The 18,278-nt window shown below is 44.8% G+C and overlaps 1 protein-coding gene across 3 annotated transcripts in view; it reads left to right on the forward strand.

Annotated features, from left to right (window-relative positions):
- SNX30 (sorting nexin family member 30) overlaps window positions 1-16,822 on the forward strand; it is a 111,963-nt gene extending 95,141 nt beyond the window's left edge. For 2 of the 3 annotated variants that reach the window (XM_036915631.2, XM_057498930.1), the window contains 2 exons: window positions 7,262-7,429; window positions 10,732-16,822. In XM_036915631.2, the coding sequence (XP_036771526.2) occupies window positions 7,262-7,429; window positions 10,732-10,791 (228 nt within the window). In that variant the 3' untranslated portion in view covers window positions 10,792-16,822. The remainder of the gene's footprint in view (window positions 1-7,261; window positions 7,430-10,731) is intronic. The other variant, XM_036915632.2, reaches the window with a different exon arrangement.
- The last annotated feature ends 1,456 nt before the right edge of the window (window positions 16,823-18,278 follow it).

Below are 18,278 nucleotides of genomic sequence, written 5' to 3' on the forward strand. Positions count from 1 at the left end.
TCATTGTAGTTTTAATTTGCATTTCTCTGATAATTAGCGATGTGGAGCATCTTTTCATGTGTCTGTTGGCCATCTGTATTTCTTTTTTGGAGAACTGTCTGTTCAGTTCCTCTGCCCATTTTTTAATTGGGTTATTTGTTTTTTGTTTGTTGAGGCGTTTGAGCTCCTTATATATTCTGGACGTCAAGCCTTTATCGGATGTGTCATTTTCAAATATATTCTCCCATACTGTAGGGATCCTTCTTGTTCTATTGATGGTGTCTTTTGCTGTACAGAAGCTTTTCAGCTTAATATAGTCCCACTTACTCATTTTTGCTGTTGTTTTCCTTGCCCGGGGAGATATGTTCAAGAAGAGGTCACTCATGTTTATGTCTAAGAGGTTTTCGCCTATGTTTTCTTCCAAGAGTTTAATGGTTTCATGGCTTACATTCAGGTCTTTGATCCATTTTGAGTTTACTTTTGTATATGGGGTTAGACAATGGTCCAGTTTCATTCTCCTACATGTAGCTGTCCAGTTTTGCCAGCACCATCTATTGAAGAGACTGTCATTTCGCCATTGTATGTCCATGGCTCCTTTATCAAATATTAATTGACCATATATGTCTGGGTTAATGTCTGGATTCTCTAGTCTGTTCCATTGGTCTGTGGCTCTGCTCTTGTGCCAGTACCAAATTGTCTTGATTACTATGGCTTTATAGTAGAGCTTGAAGTTGGGGAGTGAGATCCCCCCTACTTTATTCTTCTTTCTCAGGATTGCTTTGGCTATTCGGGGTCTTTTGTGTTTCCATATGAATTTTTGAATTATTTGTTCCAGTTCATTGAAGAATGTTGCTGGTAGTTTCATAGGGATTGCATCAAATCTGTATATTGCTTTGGGCAGGATGGCCATTTTGACGATATTAATTCTTCCTAGCCACGAGCATGGGATGAGTTTCCATCTGTTAGTGTCCCCTTTAATTTCTCTTAAGAGTGACTTGTAGTTTTCAGAGTATAAGTCTTTCACTTCTTTGGTTAGGTTTATTCCTAGGTATTTTATTTTTTTTGATGCAATTGTGAATGGAGTTGTTTTCCTGATTTCTCTTTCTGTTGGTTCATTGTTAGTATATAGGAAAGCCACAGATTTCTGTGTGTTGATTTTGTATCCTGCAACTTTGCTGTATTCCGATATCAGTTCTAGTAGTTTTGGGGTGGAGTCTTTAGGGTTTTTTATGTACAGTATCATGTCATCTGCAAATAGTGACAGTTTAACTTCTTCTTTACCAATCTGGATTCCTTGTATTTCTTTATTTTGTCTGATTGCCGTGGCTAGGACCTCCAGTACTATGTTAAATAACAGTGGAGAGAGTGGGCATCCCTGTCTAGTTCCCGATCTCAGAGGAAATGCTTTCAGCTTCTCGCTGTTCAATATAATGTTGGATGTGGGTTTATCATAGATGGCCTTTATTATGTTGAGGTACTTGCCCTCTATTCCCATTTTGCTGAGAGTTTTTAACATGAATGGATGTTGAACTTTGTCAAATGCTTTTTCAGCATCTATGGAGATGATCATGTGGTTTTTGTCTTTCTTTTTGTTGATGTGGTGGATGATGTTGATGGACTTTCGAATGTTGTACCATCCTTGCATCCCTGGGATGAATCCCACTTGGTCATGGTGTATGATCCTTTTGATGTATTTTTGAATTCGGTTTGCTAATATTTTGTTGAGTAGTTTTGCATCTACGTTCATCAGGGATATTGGTCTGTAGTTTTCTTTTTTTGTGGGGTCTTTGCCTGGTTTTGGTATTAGGGTGATGTTAGCTTCATAGAATGAGTTTGGGAGTATCCCCTCCTCCTCTATTTTTTGGAAAACTTTAAGGAGAATGGGTATTATGTCTTCCCTGTATGTCTGATAATATTCCGAGGTAAATCCATCTGGCCTGGGGGTTTTGTTCTTTCGTAGTTTTTTGATTACCGCTTCAATTTCGTTGCTGGTAATTGGTCTGTTTAGATTTTCTGTTTCTTCCTGGGTCAATCTTGGAAGGTTATATTTTTCTAGGAAGTTGTCCATTTCTCCTAGGTTTCCCAGCTTGTTAGCATATAGGTTTTCATAGTATTCTCCAATAATTCTTTGCATTTCCGTGGGGTCCGTCGTGATTTTTCCTTTCTCGTTTCTGATACTGTTGATTTGTGTTGACTCTCTTTTCTTCTTAATAAGTCTGGCTAGAGGCTTATCTATTTTGTTTATTTTCTCGAAGAACCAGCTCTTGGTTTCATTGATTTTTGCTATTGTTTTATTCTTCTAAATTTTATTTATTTCCTCTCTGATCTTTATTATGTCCCTCCTTCTGCTGACCTTAGGCCTCATCTGTTCTTCTTTTTCCAATTTCGATAATTGTGACATTAGACCATTCATTTGGGATTGTTCTTCCTTTTTTAAATATGCTTGGATTGCTATATACTTTCCTCTTAAGACTGCTTTTGCTGTGTCCCACAGAAGTTGGGGCTTAGTGTTGTTGTTGTCATTTGTTTCCATATATTGCTGGATCTCCATTTTGATTTGGTCATTGATCCATTGATTATTTAGGAGCGTGTTGTTAAGCCTCCATGTGTTTGTGAGCCTCTTTGCTTTCTTTGTACAGTTTATTTCTAGTTTTATGCCTTTGTGGTCTGAAAAGTTGGTTGGTAGGATTTCAATCTTTTGGAATTTTCTGAGGCTCTTTTTGTTGCCTAGTATGTGGTCTATTCTGGAGAATATTCCATGTGCACTTGAGAAGAATGTATATCCCGCTGCTTTTGGATGTAGAGTTCTATAGATGTCTATTAGGTCCATCTGCTCTACTGTGTTGTTCAGTGCTTCCGTGTCCTTACTTATTTTCTGCCCAGTGGATCTATCCTTTGGGGTGAGTGGTGTGTTGAAGTCTCCTAGAATGAATGCATTGCAGTCTATTTCCCCCTTTAGTTCTGTTAGTATTTGTTTCACATATGCTGGTGCTCCTGTGTTGGGTGCATATATATTTAGAATGGTTATATCCTCTTGTTTGACTGAGCCCTTTATCATTATGTAGTGTCCTTCTTTATCTCTTGTTACTTTCTTTGTTTTGAAGTCTATTTTGTCTGATATTAGTACTGCAACCCCTGCTTTCTTCTCACTGTTGTTTGCTTGAAATATGTTTTTCCATCCCTTGACTTTTAGTCTGTACATGTCTTTGGGTTTGAGGTGAGTTTCTTGTGAGCAGCATATAGATGGGTCTTGCTTTTTTATCCATTCTGTTACTCTGTGTCTTTTGATTGGTGCATTCAACCCATTAACATTTAGGGTGACTATTGAAAGATATGTACTTATTGCCATTGCAGGCTTTAAATTCGTGGTTACCAAAGGTTCAAGGTTAGCCTCTTTAGTATCTTACTGCCTAACTTAGCTCTCTTATTGAGCTGTTATATACACTATCTGGAGATTCTTTTCTTCTCTCCCTTCTTGTTCCTCCTCCTCGATTCTTCATATGTTGGGTGTTTTGTGCTGTGCTCTTTCTAGGAGTGCTCCCATCTAGAGCAGTCCCTGTAAGATGTTCTGTAGAGGTGGTTTGTGGAAAGCAAATTCCCTCAGCTTTTGTTTGTCTGGGAATTGTTTAATCCCACCGTCATATTTGAATGATAGTCGTGCTGGATACAGTATCCTTGGTTCAAGGCCCTTCTGTTTCATTGTATTAAATATATCATGCCATTCTCTTCTGGCCTGTAGGGTTTCTGTTGAGAAATCTGACCTTAGCCTGATGGGTTTCCCTTTATAGGTGACCTTTTTCTCTCTAGCTGCCTTTAACACTCTTTCCTTGTCCTTGATCTTTGCCATTTTAATTATTATGTGTCTTGGTGTTGCCCTTCTTAGATCCTTTCTGTTGGGGGTTCTGTGTATTTCCGTGGTCTGTTCGATTACTTCCTCCCCCAGTGTGGGGAAGTTTTCAGCAATTATTTCTTCTAAGATACTTTCCATCTCTTTTCCTCTCTCTTCTTCTTCTGGGACCCCTATAATACGGATATTGTTCCTTTTGGATTGGTCACACAGTTCTCTTAATATTGTTTCATTCCTGGAGATCCTTTTGTCTCTCTCTATGTCAGCTTCTGTGCGTTCCTGTTCTCTGGTTTCAATTCCATCAATGGCCTCTTGCATTCTATCCATTCTGCTTATAAACCCTTCCAGAGTTTGTTTCATTTCTGCGATCTCCTTTCTGGCATCTGTGATCTCCTTCCGGACTTCATCCCATTTCTCTTGCGTATTTCTCTGCATCTCTGTCAGCATGTTTATGATTCTTATTTTGAATTCTTTTTCAGGGAGACTGGTTAGGTCTGTCACCTTCTCTGGTGTTGTCTTTGTGATCTTTGTCTGCCTGTAGCTTTGCCTTTTCATGGTGATAGGAATAGTCTGCAGAACTGGGAGAGTGACGGCTGGAAGGACTTCCTTTCTTGTTGGTTTGTGGCCCTCCTCTTCTGGGAGAACAGCGGCCTCTAGTGGCTCCTGCTGCGCAGCTGCGCGCAGACAGGGCTTCTGCTTCCTGCCCGGCTGCTATGGAGTTAATCTCCGCTGTTGCTGTGGGCGTGGCCTGGCTCGGGCAGCTGCTCCAAAGTGGTGGAGTCGCGTTGGAGCAGGAGCTGCTGGGAGGCTATTTATCTCCGTAAGGGGCCTCCCTGCTCCCTGCAGCCCAGGGGTTAGGGTGCCCAGAGATCCCGGATTCCCTACCTCTGGATTAGGTGACCCGCCCTGCCCCTTTAAGACTTCCAAAAAGCACCTGCCAAAACAAAACAACGCCCACCAAAAAAAAAAGAAAAAAAAATTTTTTTAATTAAAAAAAAAAAAAAAGTTTTTAATTAAAAAAAAAAAAAAAAAAGGTGGTCGTTCGTTTTTCTTTATTCTGCGGTGCCAGCCTCAGGCCTCTGCTCACCAGTCTTTCTGCCCTGTTTCCCTAGTATTGGGGTCCCTATCCCTTTAAGACTTCCAAAAAGCGCTCGCCAAAACAAAACAGCAAAAAAGCAAAAAAAAAAAATGGTCGCGCGCTTTTCTTATGTCCTCTGTCGCCCAGCCTCCAGTGCCTGCTCACTGTTCTTGCTGCCCTGTTTTCCCAGTATCGAGGGCCCTGCACTCTGGCCCAGATGGCTGGGGCTGGGTGTTCGACAGTCCTGGGCTCCGTCTCCCTCCCGCTCTGCCTGCTCTTCTCCCGCCGGGAGCTGGGGGGAGGGGCGCTCGGCTCTCGCCGGGCCGGGGCTTGTATCTTACCCCCTTCGCGAGGCGCTGGGTTCTCTCAGGTGCGGATGTGGTCTGGATATTGTCCTGTGTCCTCTGGTCTTTATTCTAGGAAGGGTTGTCTTTGTTATATTTTCATTGATATATGTTGTTTTGGGAGGAGATTTCCGCTGCTCTACTCACGCCGCCATCTTTTGCCCCTCCCTCCCCTCTGGTCACTTTAAATTGGGTTGTTTTTTTTTACTGATGGGGTCTCTTATGGGGAGGGTCTCACCCTTCCTGTGGCTGCAGCTACCCCCCCGGTTATTTGATCTGTGGAACTGTCCTTTATCCTGAACCCTGTGGTATACTATTACCACCCTAGTCACCCAGACTAGAAACTTCAGGCCCCTCTCCGACTTGCTATCTTATTTCTCACATGCATTTGGTTGCCGCATTGTCAGTTCTGTCCGCACCAGGTTGGTCTGCTCTGTCCTCTCCCTTCTGGTGTTACAGCCACTGCTCCGGTTCCAGGGTGCTAAAGGGGATCTCATGCCAGTGTAGTTTGGTGTTGATTCATCTCTGATTTCTGGTGAAATCTTGGAGTGAGGTAGCATGGGTGAAGGATGGCGTGAAGTTTGAAAGAATATGTTTAATAATAATGTATTTTATATTTGGAAAATGAAAAAGAAACCTATTTTTATATGTCATGGAGTAAAGTTCAGAGAAGTATTTTTTATTTGAGGGGCTATGCAAATGAGAGATTATCTTTTGTGAACAGTGGTTTATAATTTTGTACTGATTAGAACTAAGAAATATCTGTTGAGTACTTAACATATGCCAGGTACCAAGTGTTTTATGCATACTGTCTCATTTAGCTTCATAACAACCTTATAAGGTGGGTGGTATTATCCAAGAAACTGAGGCATGGCAAGGCCCAACATCACCCATTTAGTGAGTGGGTAGATGCAATATTCAAACGTTGGAAGTCTGGCTCTAGAACTGTCTATATAGTTAGAGAAACACAAGGCTTTTCTATTGCCCAAAAAGGGGTCAGGAGTTAAATGGACCTCAGAAAACCTAGCCGTCAGGAAGCGTCCCGGTCTTCTCTTCCCTCACCATCATGGCAACTGGAGTTCGCTTTCTCTGCCCTTGTGGGCACTGTGGCCAATAGCTATTCCAGAGATGGGTCCAGGTGTCATCTCACTGCTGTCACTTGCATGTACTGTCACTCTGGAGTTCCCTGTTGCCCATCGTCACATGTCCCACTTGTATCGTTTTAAGGAGTTGCCTCAGTGGTGTTTCCCCAAGGAGGCCTGACCCCTCATCCAAGTGGGGCTCACTCTCCAGCTTGCAGCTTGTCCTCAGCGCGCTCCTGCTGGGCTCAGGGCAAAGTGAAAGCCCTGTAACATCTCACTATGACGTCTAGGCTTGTTCATTTCTTCCCAGCTAGACTGTAGGCAACTTGAGATAAGGTTGCCTGTGAGACCAAAGTGCTTTTGTGTTCTTCACTTCCAAGCAGTGGGGTGTCTTGTGAAAATGATAAGCTAAAAATATTTCCCAAATGGAGGGTCAGGCAATTATAAAATCCAGAGCCATGGTTTTGACTCGTAATATCTGTAGGTCCATCAGAAATCCCACCCCCGGAACAGACCCAGGAACCTTCCCTAGAAGGTTTCATTATGGGACACAGGAGAATAGTAGGGCCGTGCCAAAGACTGCTGTATATTTGTAAAATCTGTGCACATGTATACATATGGATAGGTTAAAAACAAAGACAAAAAAACAAAGACTTGTGGCTCTGAATTGCAGTGTTTCTTCTTCCTGTTTGGAAATGGGGGGTGGAGGGAGTATTTCTCTCCTGAGTCTCTGTTGTGCTTAGATGGGCTTGAAGATTTGGGTCAGCATAGCCCTTTTCAGAATTCCTTCTTAGACCTGAAAACCCAAGGGCCTGCCTTCAACTAAATGCCTGCAGAGGAGAGGGTGTGTTGATGGCATTTCACATAGTCCTTTCACAAATGTGTGAGCAGCGACACATGCAGAGCACCCAGTTATGCATCCCCCTTGCAGGTGCCAGCAGACGTTGAGAAGTGTCAGGATCGGATGGAGTGTTTCAATGCTGATCTGAAAGCTGACATGGAGAGGTGGCAGGACAACAAGAGGCAGGACTTCCGGCAGCTGCTCATGGGAATGGCTGACAAGAACATCCAGTATTATGAGAAGGTACTGAGTGTGCTGGTAAGACCACATTTCCTCTAGCCAGGGCTTTCAAAGGGCCTGCCAGAGATGCAGAAGCAGGGAGCCTGCCAGTCCCACTCCCTCCCTTATTTTATGTGTGTAGTCTGAGCAAGTGGCACTGTGCTGGACGCTGCATGAGCTTGGAGGCACCTACTCCGTGGTGCAGTGTCCACAGGGTGCACACTACTCCGCACGCAGCAGCTCTGTCTCCGTGCCCTCTGAACCGGCCACCAGCCGCTCCCCAGTCAGCCAGGCCACAGCGCAGGGATGCCCCCGGGAAATGGAGGCTGGGGGTGCTCAGGGTGCCTGTGGTTCCACAGACAGAGGGTCTCCCCTTTCACTGCTGCACAGAGCCCTTTGGCCATCTGATGAAACCTGTAGACAGACCCCTTCTTAAACTACTGTTTGTTTTCAAAATACTTTTTTTTAAATACCTAAAAGAAAGGTGTGTAGGAGTCCAAAGGAAAACCATTAAAAACAATGCTTTTCATGAGTGCCCTTTATCTGCGGGCTTCAGGTTAAGCTCCCCCGACACACACACACACACACACACACACACACACACACCCCTTGTCAAACTGCAGCTGAGCCTCCTCGGTCAGTTACTCCTGACACAGCTAACTCTAGAACATTTCTCCTAAGGAATCCTAATGTTTCTTAAAAGCTTAAAGTTATAGATGAAGAATGGCCTGATCACAAATGAACAGGCAACCTGTGCACTTGAAATCAGACTGATCAAGGATGAACTCAGCTGTGCCCACCACAATTCTAGAAACATGTCCTCATCCCAAAGTGGAAGAATCCATTTACTTTGAAGGTTTTGATAGTCCTGGCTGCCGTTCAGACGGAGTGTGTCTGCGTCTTTATCTAAAGGAGGGTTCAGGAAAACAACCATGGAATAGAATGGCCCTTACATGCCGGGTCTGAGGAGGGAGACCCCTCCTTGAGAGGCAGAGAGCAAGGTGGCACACCCCTTTTCTCATTGCCATCTCCACGGAGCCCCTGCTGCGTGTCTGGACTGCCACTGGGCTGGGTGTTCTGCATATGTCCGCTCATTCCGTTTAGCCCTCACTAACACTGTGAAGTGGGCTTTGTGATTCTCAGTCTAAAGCTTAAGACACAGAGGCTCAGCCAAGTTTAAATCGCCCGAGGTCGCACACCGTGTGAGTGACCGAAGAGGCTCGGGCTCGGCTCTGCCGGGCCCACAGGTCTGGAAATCCCCACTGTCACACACTGTCAGTGTGGGGGACAGGGGCCACGCGCCTTCATGACCGTCCTGAGTGCCCAGAGGTGGAAAGATCACTCTGTGTGAAGCCAAGGCCTCAGTCCTCTACTGACTGTGCCCCTCAGCAGGGCGCCTCTGTGCCCTGTTTCTTCATCTGTAAAATGGGAGCGATCCTTCTCCAGTGAATGACTGAAGATGCAATGAAATAATCCATACCCGAGTACCAAGAACACGCGTGGCCCATGATAAACACTCAGTAAATGGCATTTTCTCTCCCCTGCTATTCAGCCGCCTTCTCACTACGCCCAGGCTGACTTGATTGGATGCGTCCCTCACTCCTCTTGGCCATTAATCCCAGCATTCCCAAGGCCCTGGTCCCAGGACTCAAGTCCAGGTCTTATATCTATATTGAGTAGTTTTCCCATGTACCACAAAGAGTACACTGTCTTGGGGGTCTTGGCTTGGCTCCTCCATGCATTTAACAAACGCTTGCTGTATGCTTGCTGTGTGTAAGAGCTGGGTGTATGTCAGTAAATGAAAGAGCAGGATTCCTGCCATCAAGGAGCCTTCAGTCTAGTGAGGTACATGTTTATCCAAGAATCCCACCACGTCAGAGTGAGATAAGTGCTCTACAGGAAAAGTCCAAGAAACTATGCGAGGAAGCACTAGGGGCATAATTCAGATCAGGGATGAAGGGAGCAAGTGGAGTGGGCAGGAGAAGCCAGTCTGAGGAAATGACATTTACTCCAAATCTGCACATGTTGTCTCATTCTGTTTTGCCCTCACTGTGGCACTGGTGACAAAGACCTGAGGAACGGGTGTTCCAGGCACAGGAAGCTTCATGTGCAAGGGCACTGAAGCAGAGACAAGCTTGAGCATTTGAAGACCGGAGAGCTGGTGTGGCCTTGGCTGCCCATCTGAGGACCCTCCCAGATCTGAGATGATGGCCTTGGGAGAGGGCAGGACCCAGAGTGGCACAGACCCTGGGCTCTGGCCTAAAGCAAGTTCTGTGAGGATCCCCAGGCTTCCTTACTAGGGCAGGGCCTGAGTGTAGCTCCTCCCACCTGGTGTCACGGAGGAAACGGGGAGGGATCTCACCATCCCCTCCCTGGCATGACCTGCGATGCCTTCCTCCTCCCACCTGCTCAGAGCTCCTCCCCGGGGACTCAGCTCAGAGTCCTGCTCCCTCCCTGGGCTGCTTCCAGGAAAGGCCATGTCTGGTTCTTCTGTCCTTCCCTTTATGCAAAAGCTTGCTCCAAGGGGGGATCATTTTTGCAAAGCAGGTGCTGTCAGAGGAGAATGCCAGAGCCTTCCAAGTTCTTGGCCCTTCACGAGGATCTGGGATGAGGGATTGAGATAGTGGAAAGAACATCCGTTTTGGAATGATGAGCTCTGCCTTCTACCAGCTGTGGATGCTGGGCAAGTTGTTTAACTTCTCTGGTTCTCATTTTTCCCTATGAAATGTGTTTGTAATAAGTAATAATTGTACTTCATAGAGTGGTGAGAGCTACTGAAAGTGAATATAAAATACAGAATAGTAGACAGAAGACTTAATAAACATAGAGTTCCCTCCCCACATTTTCCCTTTCAGGAGATCCAGGAGTGGATCTGAGGTTGATGAGGAAGAGTGGGGTTTCTGCCTTTCGAGTTGGGTGGCTGCCTGTTCCAATCTGATTTACGTCCTTATGCTCCCCTCCTGGCCTCGGGGCAGTGTCTGTCTCCTGGCTGAGAACCCAGAGTTTCATCGAGGGTTTGCAGCCTGGTCTCTTTGCTGCATTTTGAAGGGAAAGAATTTCTCAGGGAATACCTTTCCACTCACTGGATATGAGCCTATGGCCAGTGCATTTAGGCCTTGTAGAGACACCACTGTCTTTCATAGAGATTGGGGTGGTGTATTCAGAACAAACACGTGTTATCTCCTGTTTCTAATAGTTATGGATAATACACGTAGGCATCACTAGACAAAGGCAGCCCCCTGGGATCAGCCATGGAGGGGTAAATGGGAGCAGAACAAGAAGCCGACCCTGAAATCTGAAACCCAGTGCTGATAAACTGTGTATGTGTGTTGCCATTGCAGTGCCTCATGGCGTGGGAGTCGATTATTCCACTCCTGCAGGAGAAACAAGAAGCCAAATGAGTTCCTTCCTGGGACAGAGACTTCTACCTGCACAGGGCCTGGCACCCGATTCCAGAATGTTCCTGCAGGGCCAGAGAGGCAGCACTGAGAAAACAACCACAGAAACGTCTCTCTTTCATGTATTTCTTTCCCTTCCCCTCCTTCCTTTGTCCAATAGTTGTTTTCGGTTGGTATTTATTCCTTGGTGGAGTCTGTAAAGCCGTAATCATCTCTCAGTGAAAGAAGCTCACCTCCATGTGGAGAGGGACTGGTTAAATGGAGCACCACGAAGCTTTGAAACTGAGGGACAAGACGCCTCTCAGCTGACGTTCCGACATCTCATTACAGTTTTGGGTTTGGAGACATGGAGTTGCCAGTTGTGGAAGAGAACCCAGGTCCCGCTTTTCAAGGACATGAGGGAGACGTGAACGGAAGGCAGTGCTTGCTTTCCATGGATGCGTGGGAGCTCTGTAGCTGGCCTCCAAGGGCCCTGACCTGGCTCAGTCTAGAAGGAGGTGTTGGCACCTCCATGGAAAGTCCTTAATGTACAGAGGCCTGTAGCTGTGACTGTGGCCTGCTGCCTGCATGTAATGAGTGACATCTGTTTTATGGTTTTGGTTCATATAGGACCACTGAGGTCAGTGTCTGTATGTATCAGTGCTAGAGTGAGCTAGCCAGCATCCTGACCTCATGCGATGCCTTGAGCAGCTGAGGGGGCATTGCTCTCCCAGCTGGTTTCTGACACTAGAATGCAGTAGATTGGAAACTGTTTTTGTGTAAAATGAAAACAGGTGAGTTTTTCTCTGTGCAGTTCTTCGGTGTTTTTCTTTTGCTTGTTAAATGTCATCAGACTAGAGATTAAGCTTGTTTGGGAATATCTATTGTCTTGAAGTCAGAGTAGCTCCCTAGTTGGTGAGATCAGTGGGCATATGCCAGGCCCCACCAACCATGTCTGCTTTGTGCCGTTTGCCTTTACCTCACCAAAAATTCCTAGTTTAATATTTCCCACTATGTCCACTGAGTGTTTAGGCAATGTTTTGGTGAGAACCTGGTGTATTGTTATGACACAGTTGAGATTGTGTAAACTCACTGTGAATGTTCTACATGAAGTGCTTTAACCCTTAACATGGTCAGGAAGAAAAGTCAGTATCTGGACAGGCCTCAAAAATGACAAACGTAATACCAAACTCTCCACTTCTTGTTCAGCTAAAATCTCAATTTGCAGCCAGATTTCTGGGGACTGCTGGGTGCGTCGAAGTCTTCATTTCCAACAATTACCAGGTATACTTTTCAAACCAACAGACTAAAAGGATCTATCTTCCAACTCAAATTTTATTTTTTCCCCTGAAATGAAGCTACATAGGTCATGTTTGTGTTCTTTCGTCTGTGGCTCATTGAAACCTGAGCCTCAAATAAGTGGTATTATTATTATTATTATTATTTAATGAAACCTGTGCTGGGACATGGCTGCACGTGGAAGTTAACCTGTACATACTGGGCAACATGCCACCTGTTTAAGTCACTTCATTCCTCTTCTGACTGCAGGGTTGACCTTGGCTCAGCCATGGCTTTGATGCTGGTGTTGGGGAGGCAGCAGTTGGACAGCACAGAACAGTTTGGTTGTGTGTCGTCGTGTTTGAAAAAGTTGAAGTTTAAATTATAATTTTTATATCAGTTGGTACTTGCCTGCACTGTAAGACCCCTTTCATGCCATTCTAAAATCCTTTGATTTAAATTTTCAGTTTGGTACAATTAGAAATGAGTGATTGCAGCAGAAGGATATGAACGGTCCATCCACCCCAAGTGGTGATTCAGTGTTTCATTCTACCTCTGAACCATCATGTGGCGTGGGTATGGATGTCCGGGTCCAATTGACAGCTTGCTGGTAGAACGGTGTGTATCTAGTAACGGGTTAGTGGCCTTCTATTAATATTTGGAGGAAGACACCAGACCGACCGAGCAGTGAACGCTCATTTTTGGAAATGAACACGTTCCATCTTGCCTTGTGGGAATGTGTGCTTTAAAAATGTTGTCCAGGGTGACGAATGCTTGGGAAGAATTGTGGAAACAGTTACCAGAAGACTGCAATTAGTCTGCTTCTAGTAGCCAAAGCCCAGGGACATTTCTATGTGTAAGGGTTAGTTGGGAAAGAAGGTGCCCTTCAAAAATACTAGCTTCCCAGCTGGGACATATGGGGAAAGGGGTAGATGCCCCGTCATTCCCTTACATTACTGGAAGCAGAGGACTGGCTGTGAAGGGATTTGGGCATCCTGGGATATGTCTTTTTCTATTTGTTTGGCTCCCAGGTGATGTTCCAGAGAGAGCTGGAACAAGGCCACTGTCCTCTAGCATGCCATTGATAGCAGAGCTGGGCAAACCAGTGTGTGTTGCAGACTTCCTTGGAGAAATGGTCTTTCTGGAGAAGAGGCCTGTGACCCTTCAGGCTAGCCTCTGATGAAGAGGGGGCAAGGACAGTATGCAGTGAAGGAGACATGTCCTTGTCCACCCCTGGCTCCACCAGGCCCCTGAGGGGCAGCACCCTCAAGCACTTACGTCATCTCCAGCGTGAAGGTGTCTCCCTGCGAGCAATGCCAAAGACCGCCTTGTTGAGGCTTTACCACCCCATCCTTCTTGGCTCCAGAAAGTTATGGTGCTAAGATCCCCAACTCCTATCTTATATTTATTTTCCAGGAGGTTTGTACTTGAGGATGCACCTTACCTCGGGCAGACGGATGTGGACAGGTTTTGAGGCTTGATCACAGGGCAGTGGAATAGACCATCATTCTTGTCAACTGCCCCTGAGCCTGGCAAGTGAAAGGTCTCATTCCCCCAGGTTAGAAATCCAGGCTAAGGAATTCTAAGAGAATTCCTAGAGACTGAATAGATGTCAGACATGCAGATGTTGAAGAGAGCGGCTGTGGTTTGCAGCTGCTGTGGATCTGCTCTTCCTTACGTGGGGGATCGCCAGCAAGGGTCTAGGCTCTTCTGCTCAGTGAGGAGGGAACATCCTCCACGGCGAGGTTTGGAGTTGGCTTTTATCCCCTAGTAAGACTTGATGATTCCTGATGAACTCAGGTAAGTGCAATTGTGAAGTTATTTGGCTCGTATCTCCCCGTGCTGCTCCTGGACTCACCAGACCCCTTTCTTGACCTGAAGTAACAAAACCAGCATGACTCTGGGGACTGTGGTGAATGTAACGTAAGTTTGTCTTCATGCCAAATTCCAGCCACACCCAGAGCATGTCCTGCTTCTTGAATTGAATGTGTTTTTTCAATCGCCATCGACACGAGGGCATTAAATGCACACCCGCTGCTCAGTGCTTATGAAGCTGCCTGTTGTGATGCAACAACAGGAGTTCTGCTTGAGAGGAGGGTGTGAAGGCCATGTGGAGTTTGTCTCCCTGGTATCGGCCCAGGAAACGCCCAGAGTGTGTGTGACTTGGCCCCGCCATTGATGGCATTGAAATCGCACGTACCTGGCTTTCAGGTAGTCATCTCTACACTCTGTCTGTCCTGAGGGAGGAGGGAGAGCGGGTTGCAGAGCCACCTGCCAGGTCTGTGTTGGCTTTATCTGCTTGGGTTTGGGGATGGATTAGAATTGGGCTCTCCCCTGGCTGCCCTAGAGGGCGCTCCCACCCAAGACAGGCTGCCTGTGGTCAACGCTGGGCACGCCCATTCCGGGCCCCACCTTCCCAGACGCCGCCTTTCAAGGCCTTTGGAAACTGGGGGATCTAATCATAAGCCTGTAGTAACACCGCTTTGCTCTCATCCCCATGTCCAAAATATTTTAGGAATTTGGGTTTGTCTTCTCACTTCAGAAGTCCTCAAGACGGCAGGAGATTGGATACGCCCTCTCACTTCTTATGTTGTCTTTATTCAGATGGCAGGTGGCATTTATCAGTAAATTTGTAAATTTGAGGAAAAAAGCATCTGCAGGGCCAGGCTTACAGATCAAGTTGAATGTGTCAGAGTTCTCTTCCTCATGATTTTTTAATTCAGTAAATAAACCAGGAAACTGATGTTTCATCAACTTACCCAATAGGTGGTTAGCTTTTTGTTTTAAGGATGTCTGGTCTCCCCACGGCTGCACAGATGAGAGTGTGCACAGGGCTGTCTGCACTAGAAAAGCCGGAGGAGGGGGGAGCTTTGTCACAGGGGGGTGCTGACTGTTCTTTCATACTCATAAGTATTTAAATGCATTCTGGGTATGGCTGTCTAACCCTTTCTTCGGGGCAGAAAAATCTATTACCCTGGCAGTTTTTACTACTACAGATAGCGTGTAAATAAGTGCTTTGAAAAAAAGAACCTTAAGAAACCAGTAAGATATTTGTCTTATATGTAAACATTCTGTGTATTTAGCACTTGAAAATCAACAAATCCAGACTTTTAAAGTGCCACAGACTGTTGAAAGCCTAACTTTTTGAGAATTGTCAATACCTATTCATATGCCTTATTCTTCAACTAGTGTTTTTTTTTTAGATTTTGGATAGAAGGAGGTTTTAGAATGTAGTCAGTTGTTCAGCTTAAGTACTTGAGGTCTAACACAGCCAGTCCTCCATCCTCTAAGAACAACGAGCAAGGGCTGCCTTTTGGGAGGAGAAAGCTAAGTACTGCTATTGCCAAATGATATTTTTGATAATGTAAGGAAACACAGGGACCACAAAACCTTTTTTTTTTTTGTTTTGCTTCAAAGTATGAAAGATAAATTTAGTGCCTTTTGGCACACTTTTGATTGTTGAGGATATATGGTATCAGCGTCGACAAATCACACAGACACAAAGAATTCTAGAGATCATGGACAATACTAAAGGCTTGCCCTGATTCTGCAGAACAGCTTTTTAAAAGACAACCTTGGTGGGGACATAGGGGGAGGTGGGCTCAGAGTATCATGTTTCAGGTAGAAATTCTCCACAGATTGCAATGCCAAAAACATGAAACATACTGTGTTGGATCACCTAATTTAGTCCATTTTTTTTAACAGAGCTTTTACTATGAAAACCAGTGATTGAATATTGCACATACACCTCTCCTGGCAGTGCCACCTTCTCACCAGGTGATTCTGGGCTACTTGTAGGCCAGGTCAGAGGTCGTTAACACCTGTCAGCACTCCACATGGACAGGCCTGCTCACAGTCTCAGACCAACCCTCCGATCACTCATGATACTAGGACAAGGAAAGATGGAGGTGGGGAATCACTTTTCCCCTGGGGAGGAAATGGGGATGGGACGGTAGATTGCAAACAGAATCGTGAATCAGTATCATAAAGTGATACCTGTGTCAGCTGGGCCTCCGTCAAATAACAAACCAGCAGCTAACAGCACTGTCACCTGGGCAGCCCTGAGGTTTGGGCCTGTCCAGTGGATGCCCTGTCCGTTGTACTTCTATGTGCCTGTTCCCTTGATGTCTGTGCGTTGGGAATGCATTGAGAGATGATGTACATCTGATATGTTCCCATGAAATGAACTGCCAGCAAACTTTCTAACTTGTATTTTAACTATTGAATAAGAGATAAAAACTTTTGCTTGGGTCATGTCCAAATTCTGGACTGTATCTCTTATTTTTAGAAGTCATTCTTTACATTTAAAATTAAAACAAAAAACACCTGAGATCATGATAAAGTCTTCAGTGTAAATGTGTTCTCTCCATGCTGCCATTAAGCCAAATCAAAAGCTGTGAGAAGAAAAAAAGTGCTTGAGAATGTGTGTAGTTGAGAAAGAGATTTATTTACAGATCAAAGTCTGTTTTGTGAAGCCACCAATCTTTAAAAGGAATGTCACTTTTTTTTCTTCCTTTGTTATAGAACCCAGAGATTGTACAAAGAAAAAAATTTTCTGTTGCATTTTTGATGCCGGCATGAGGTTTTTGTCCACCTTTTTTCATATATCTGTGTATAAAAAATTCTGACCGTTGTTTACTATGGGATTAGTATTACATTTTGAGGTAAACAAATGAATTTGTATTGCTTGATAAACTATTAGCTTGTAAATTTAAGAAGGTTTCTTTACCTCAATTAAAGTAATGGACCAATAAACCTATGAAAGATGCTTTCTTTACCTGGAGTCATGTTCTCATTTGTACTGCTTTATTGGACAGGAAAACGTGCGCCTCTTATTTTTTTTATCTTCTCTAATGACATATCTGTTTGCTTGCAAGAATCAGGATATACCAAGCAACAGGAAAAAATATAACTGGACTGTTTTTCTTCTTCACTTCTTTACAGGTTTATCCTCAATTTACCCTCTCCTACTTTTTACAAGTTGGCACGAAGTTGGAGAAAAGCAACTACCTAGTATTTATACGTTACCATTGTGACTGACGGGCAGGCTGGCAGCCAGCTGAGGTCATTATGTGGAGAATTCCTTCCTCCTCCATCCCACAGCAAACAAAGCACAGCATAGTATTCTGAATCAGGGCCAGTCATTTCCTCATTTATTTTTTGACTGCTGTGGTAGTTTAAGAAAAACCTAAGGAAGAAATGTCTGCAGTTCATTAAGAGTGTTAAGAGTGTGTTGCAAATCAACAGAATGATGGGTTAAGGTTTCCTAATGACAGAAATGCAACAGAAATGGACTTAAACTGGTGTTAAATTTGGCTTACTGATAGTAGACATCGTTAATGTAAGACTGTAGTCATACAGAATGAGGCAGCAAGGTGGGATAAAAGAGATTTGGGATCAAATCTCAGCTTTTCCACTTAAAAGCTATGTGGCTTAGGCAAGTCACATCTCTGAGTGTCAGTAGTTTGACCTTTGGAAGGAAGACATGCCTTCTCTGAAGAGTTGCTGATAAGGTATATAAAGCATCTGGGCCCTCGCATGACATGGAAAGACTCCATCTATTACTTGTTTACATATGGTAAACTTAAGGACATTCCCATAACAATATTCCCTGCATGTATGCTTTGCCAACTGAAAATTAAAAAGGGAATATCTTTTCTTTTTTTTTAACTCTTTTCTTTTTAAGAAGACAATGGAGAAAGTATGCTGGAGGATGGTGGTAAGACCGAAGGCCTGAGGGAATCGATGGGAACAGATAATAAGTGTTGTGGCAAGAAGTGAAAGAGAGAGAGATGGGTTTAGGAGATTTGGCAAGGAGACAAATATAAAAGATGGAGTCGGCTTAGGTGGTGGGGTGGGAGAAGATTTGGTTTGGATTTATGTTTTATGAAATGCAGATGTTGACTAGACTGTTGCAGAGAGTTCTGGAGCACCTGGGAGTGGACTGGCATACCTGAGAGTCAGGGACAGGGCTTTCGGGGCCTCAAGAATTAAAGATGAAGGGGGAAGAGGACAGGAACTCTTGAGAAAAATGCTTATAGATTAGTGGTTCTTAAGCATGAGGGCTTGCAAAAACAGCAGTTGTTGGGCCCATGCCTAGACTTTGATTTGGGTGGGGCCCAAGAATGTGCATTTCTAACAGGTTCCCTGGTGACGCTGATGCTTCTGGTCCAGGAACCACACATTGTGAAACACTGGGTTAGACCTCCATTAGGAGAAATGCTGCCCTGCGG

The sequence above is a fragment of the Manis pentadactyla genome, chromosome 3 (genome assembly GCF_030020395.1).
Source record: "Manis pentadactyla isolate mManPen7 chromosome 3, mManPen7.hap1, whole genome shotgun sequence".
NCBI lineage: Eukaryota > Metazoa > Chordata > Mammalia > Pholidota > Manidae > Manis > Manis pentadactyla.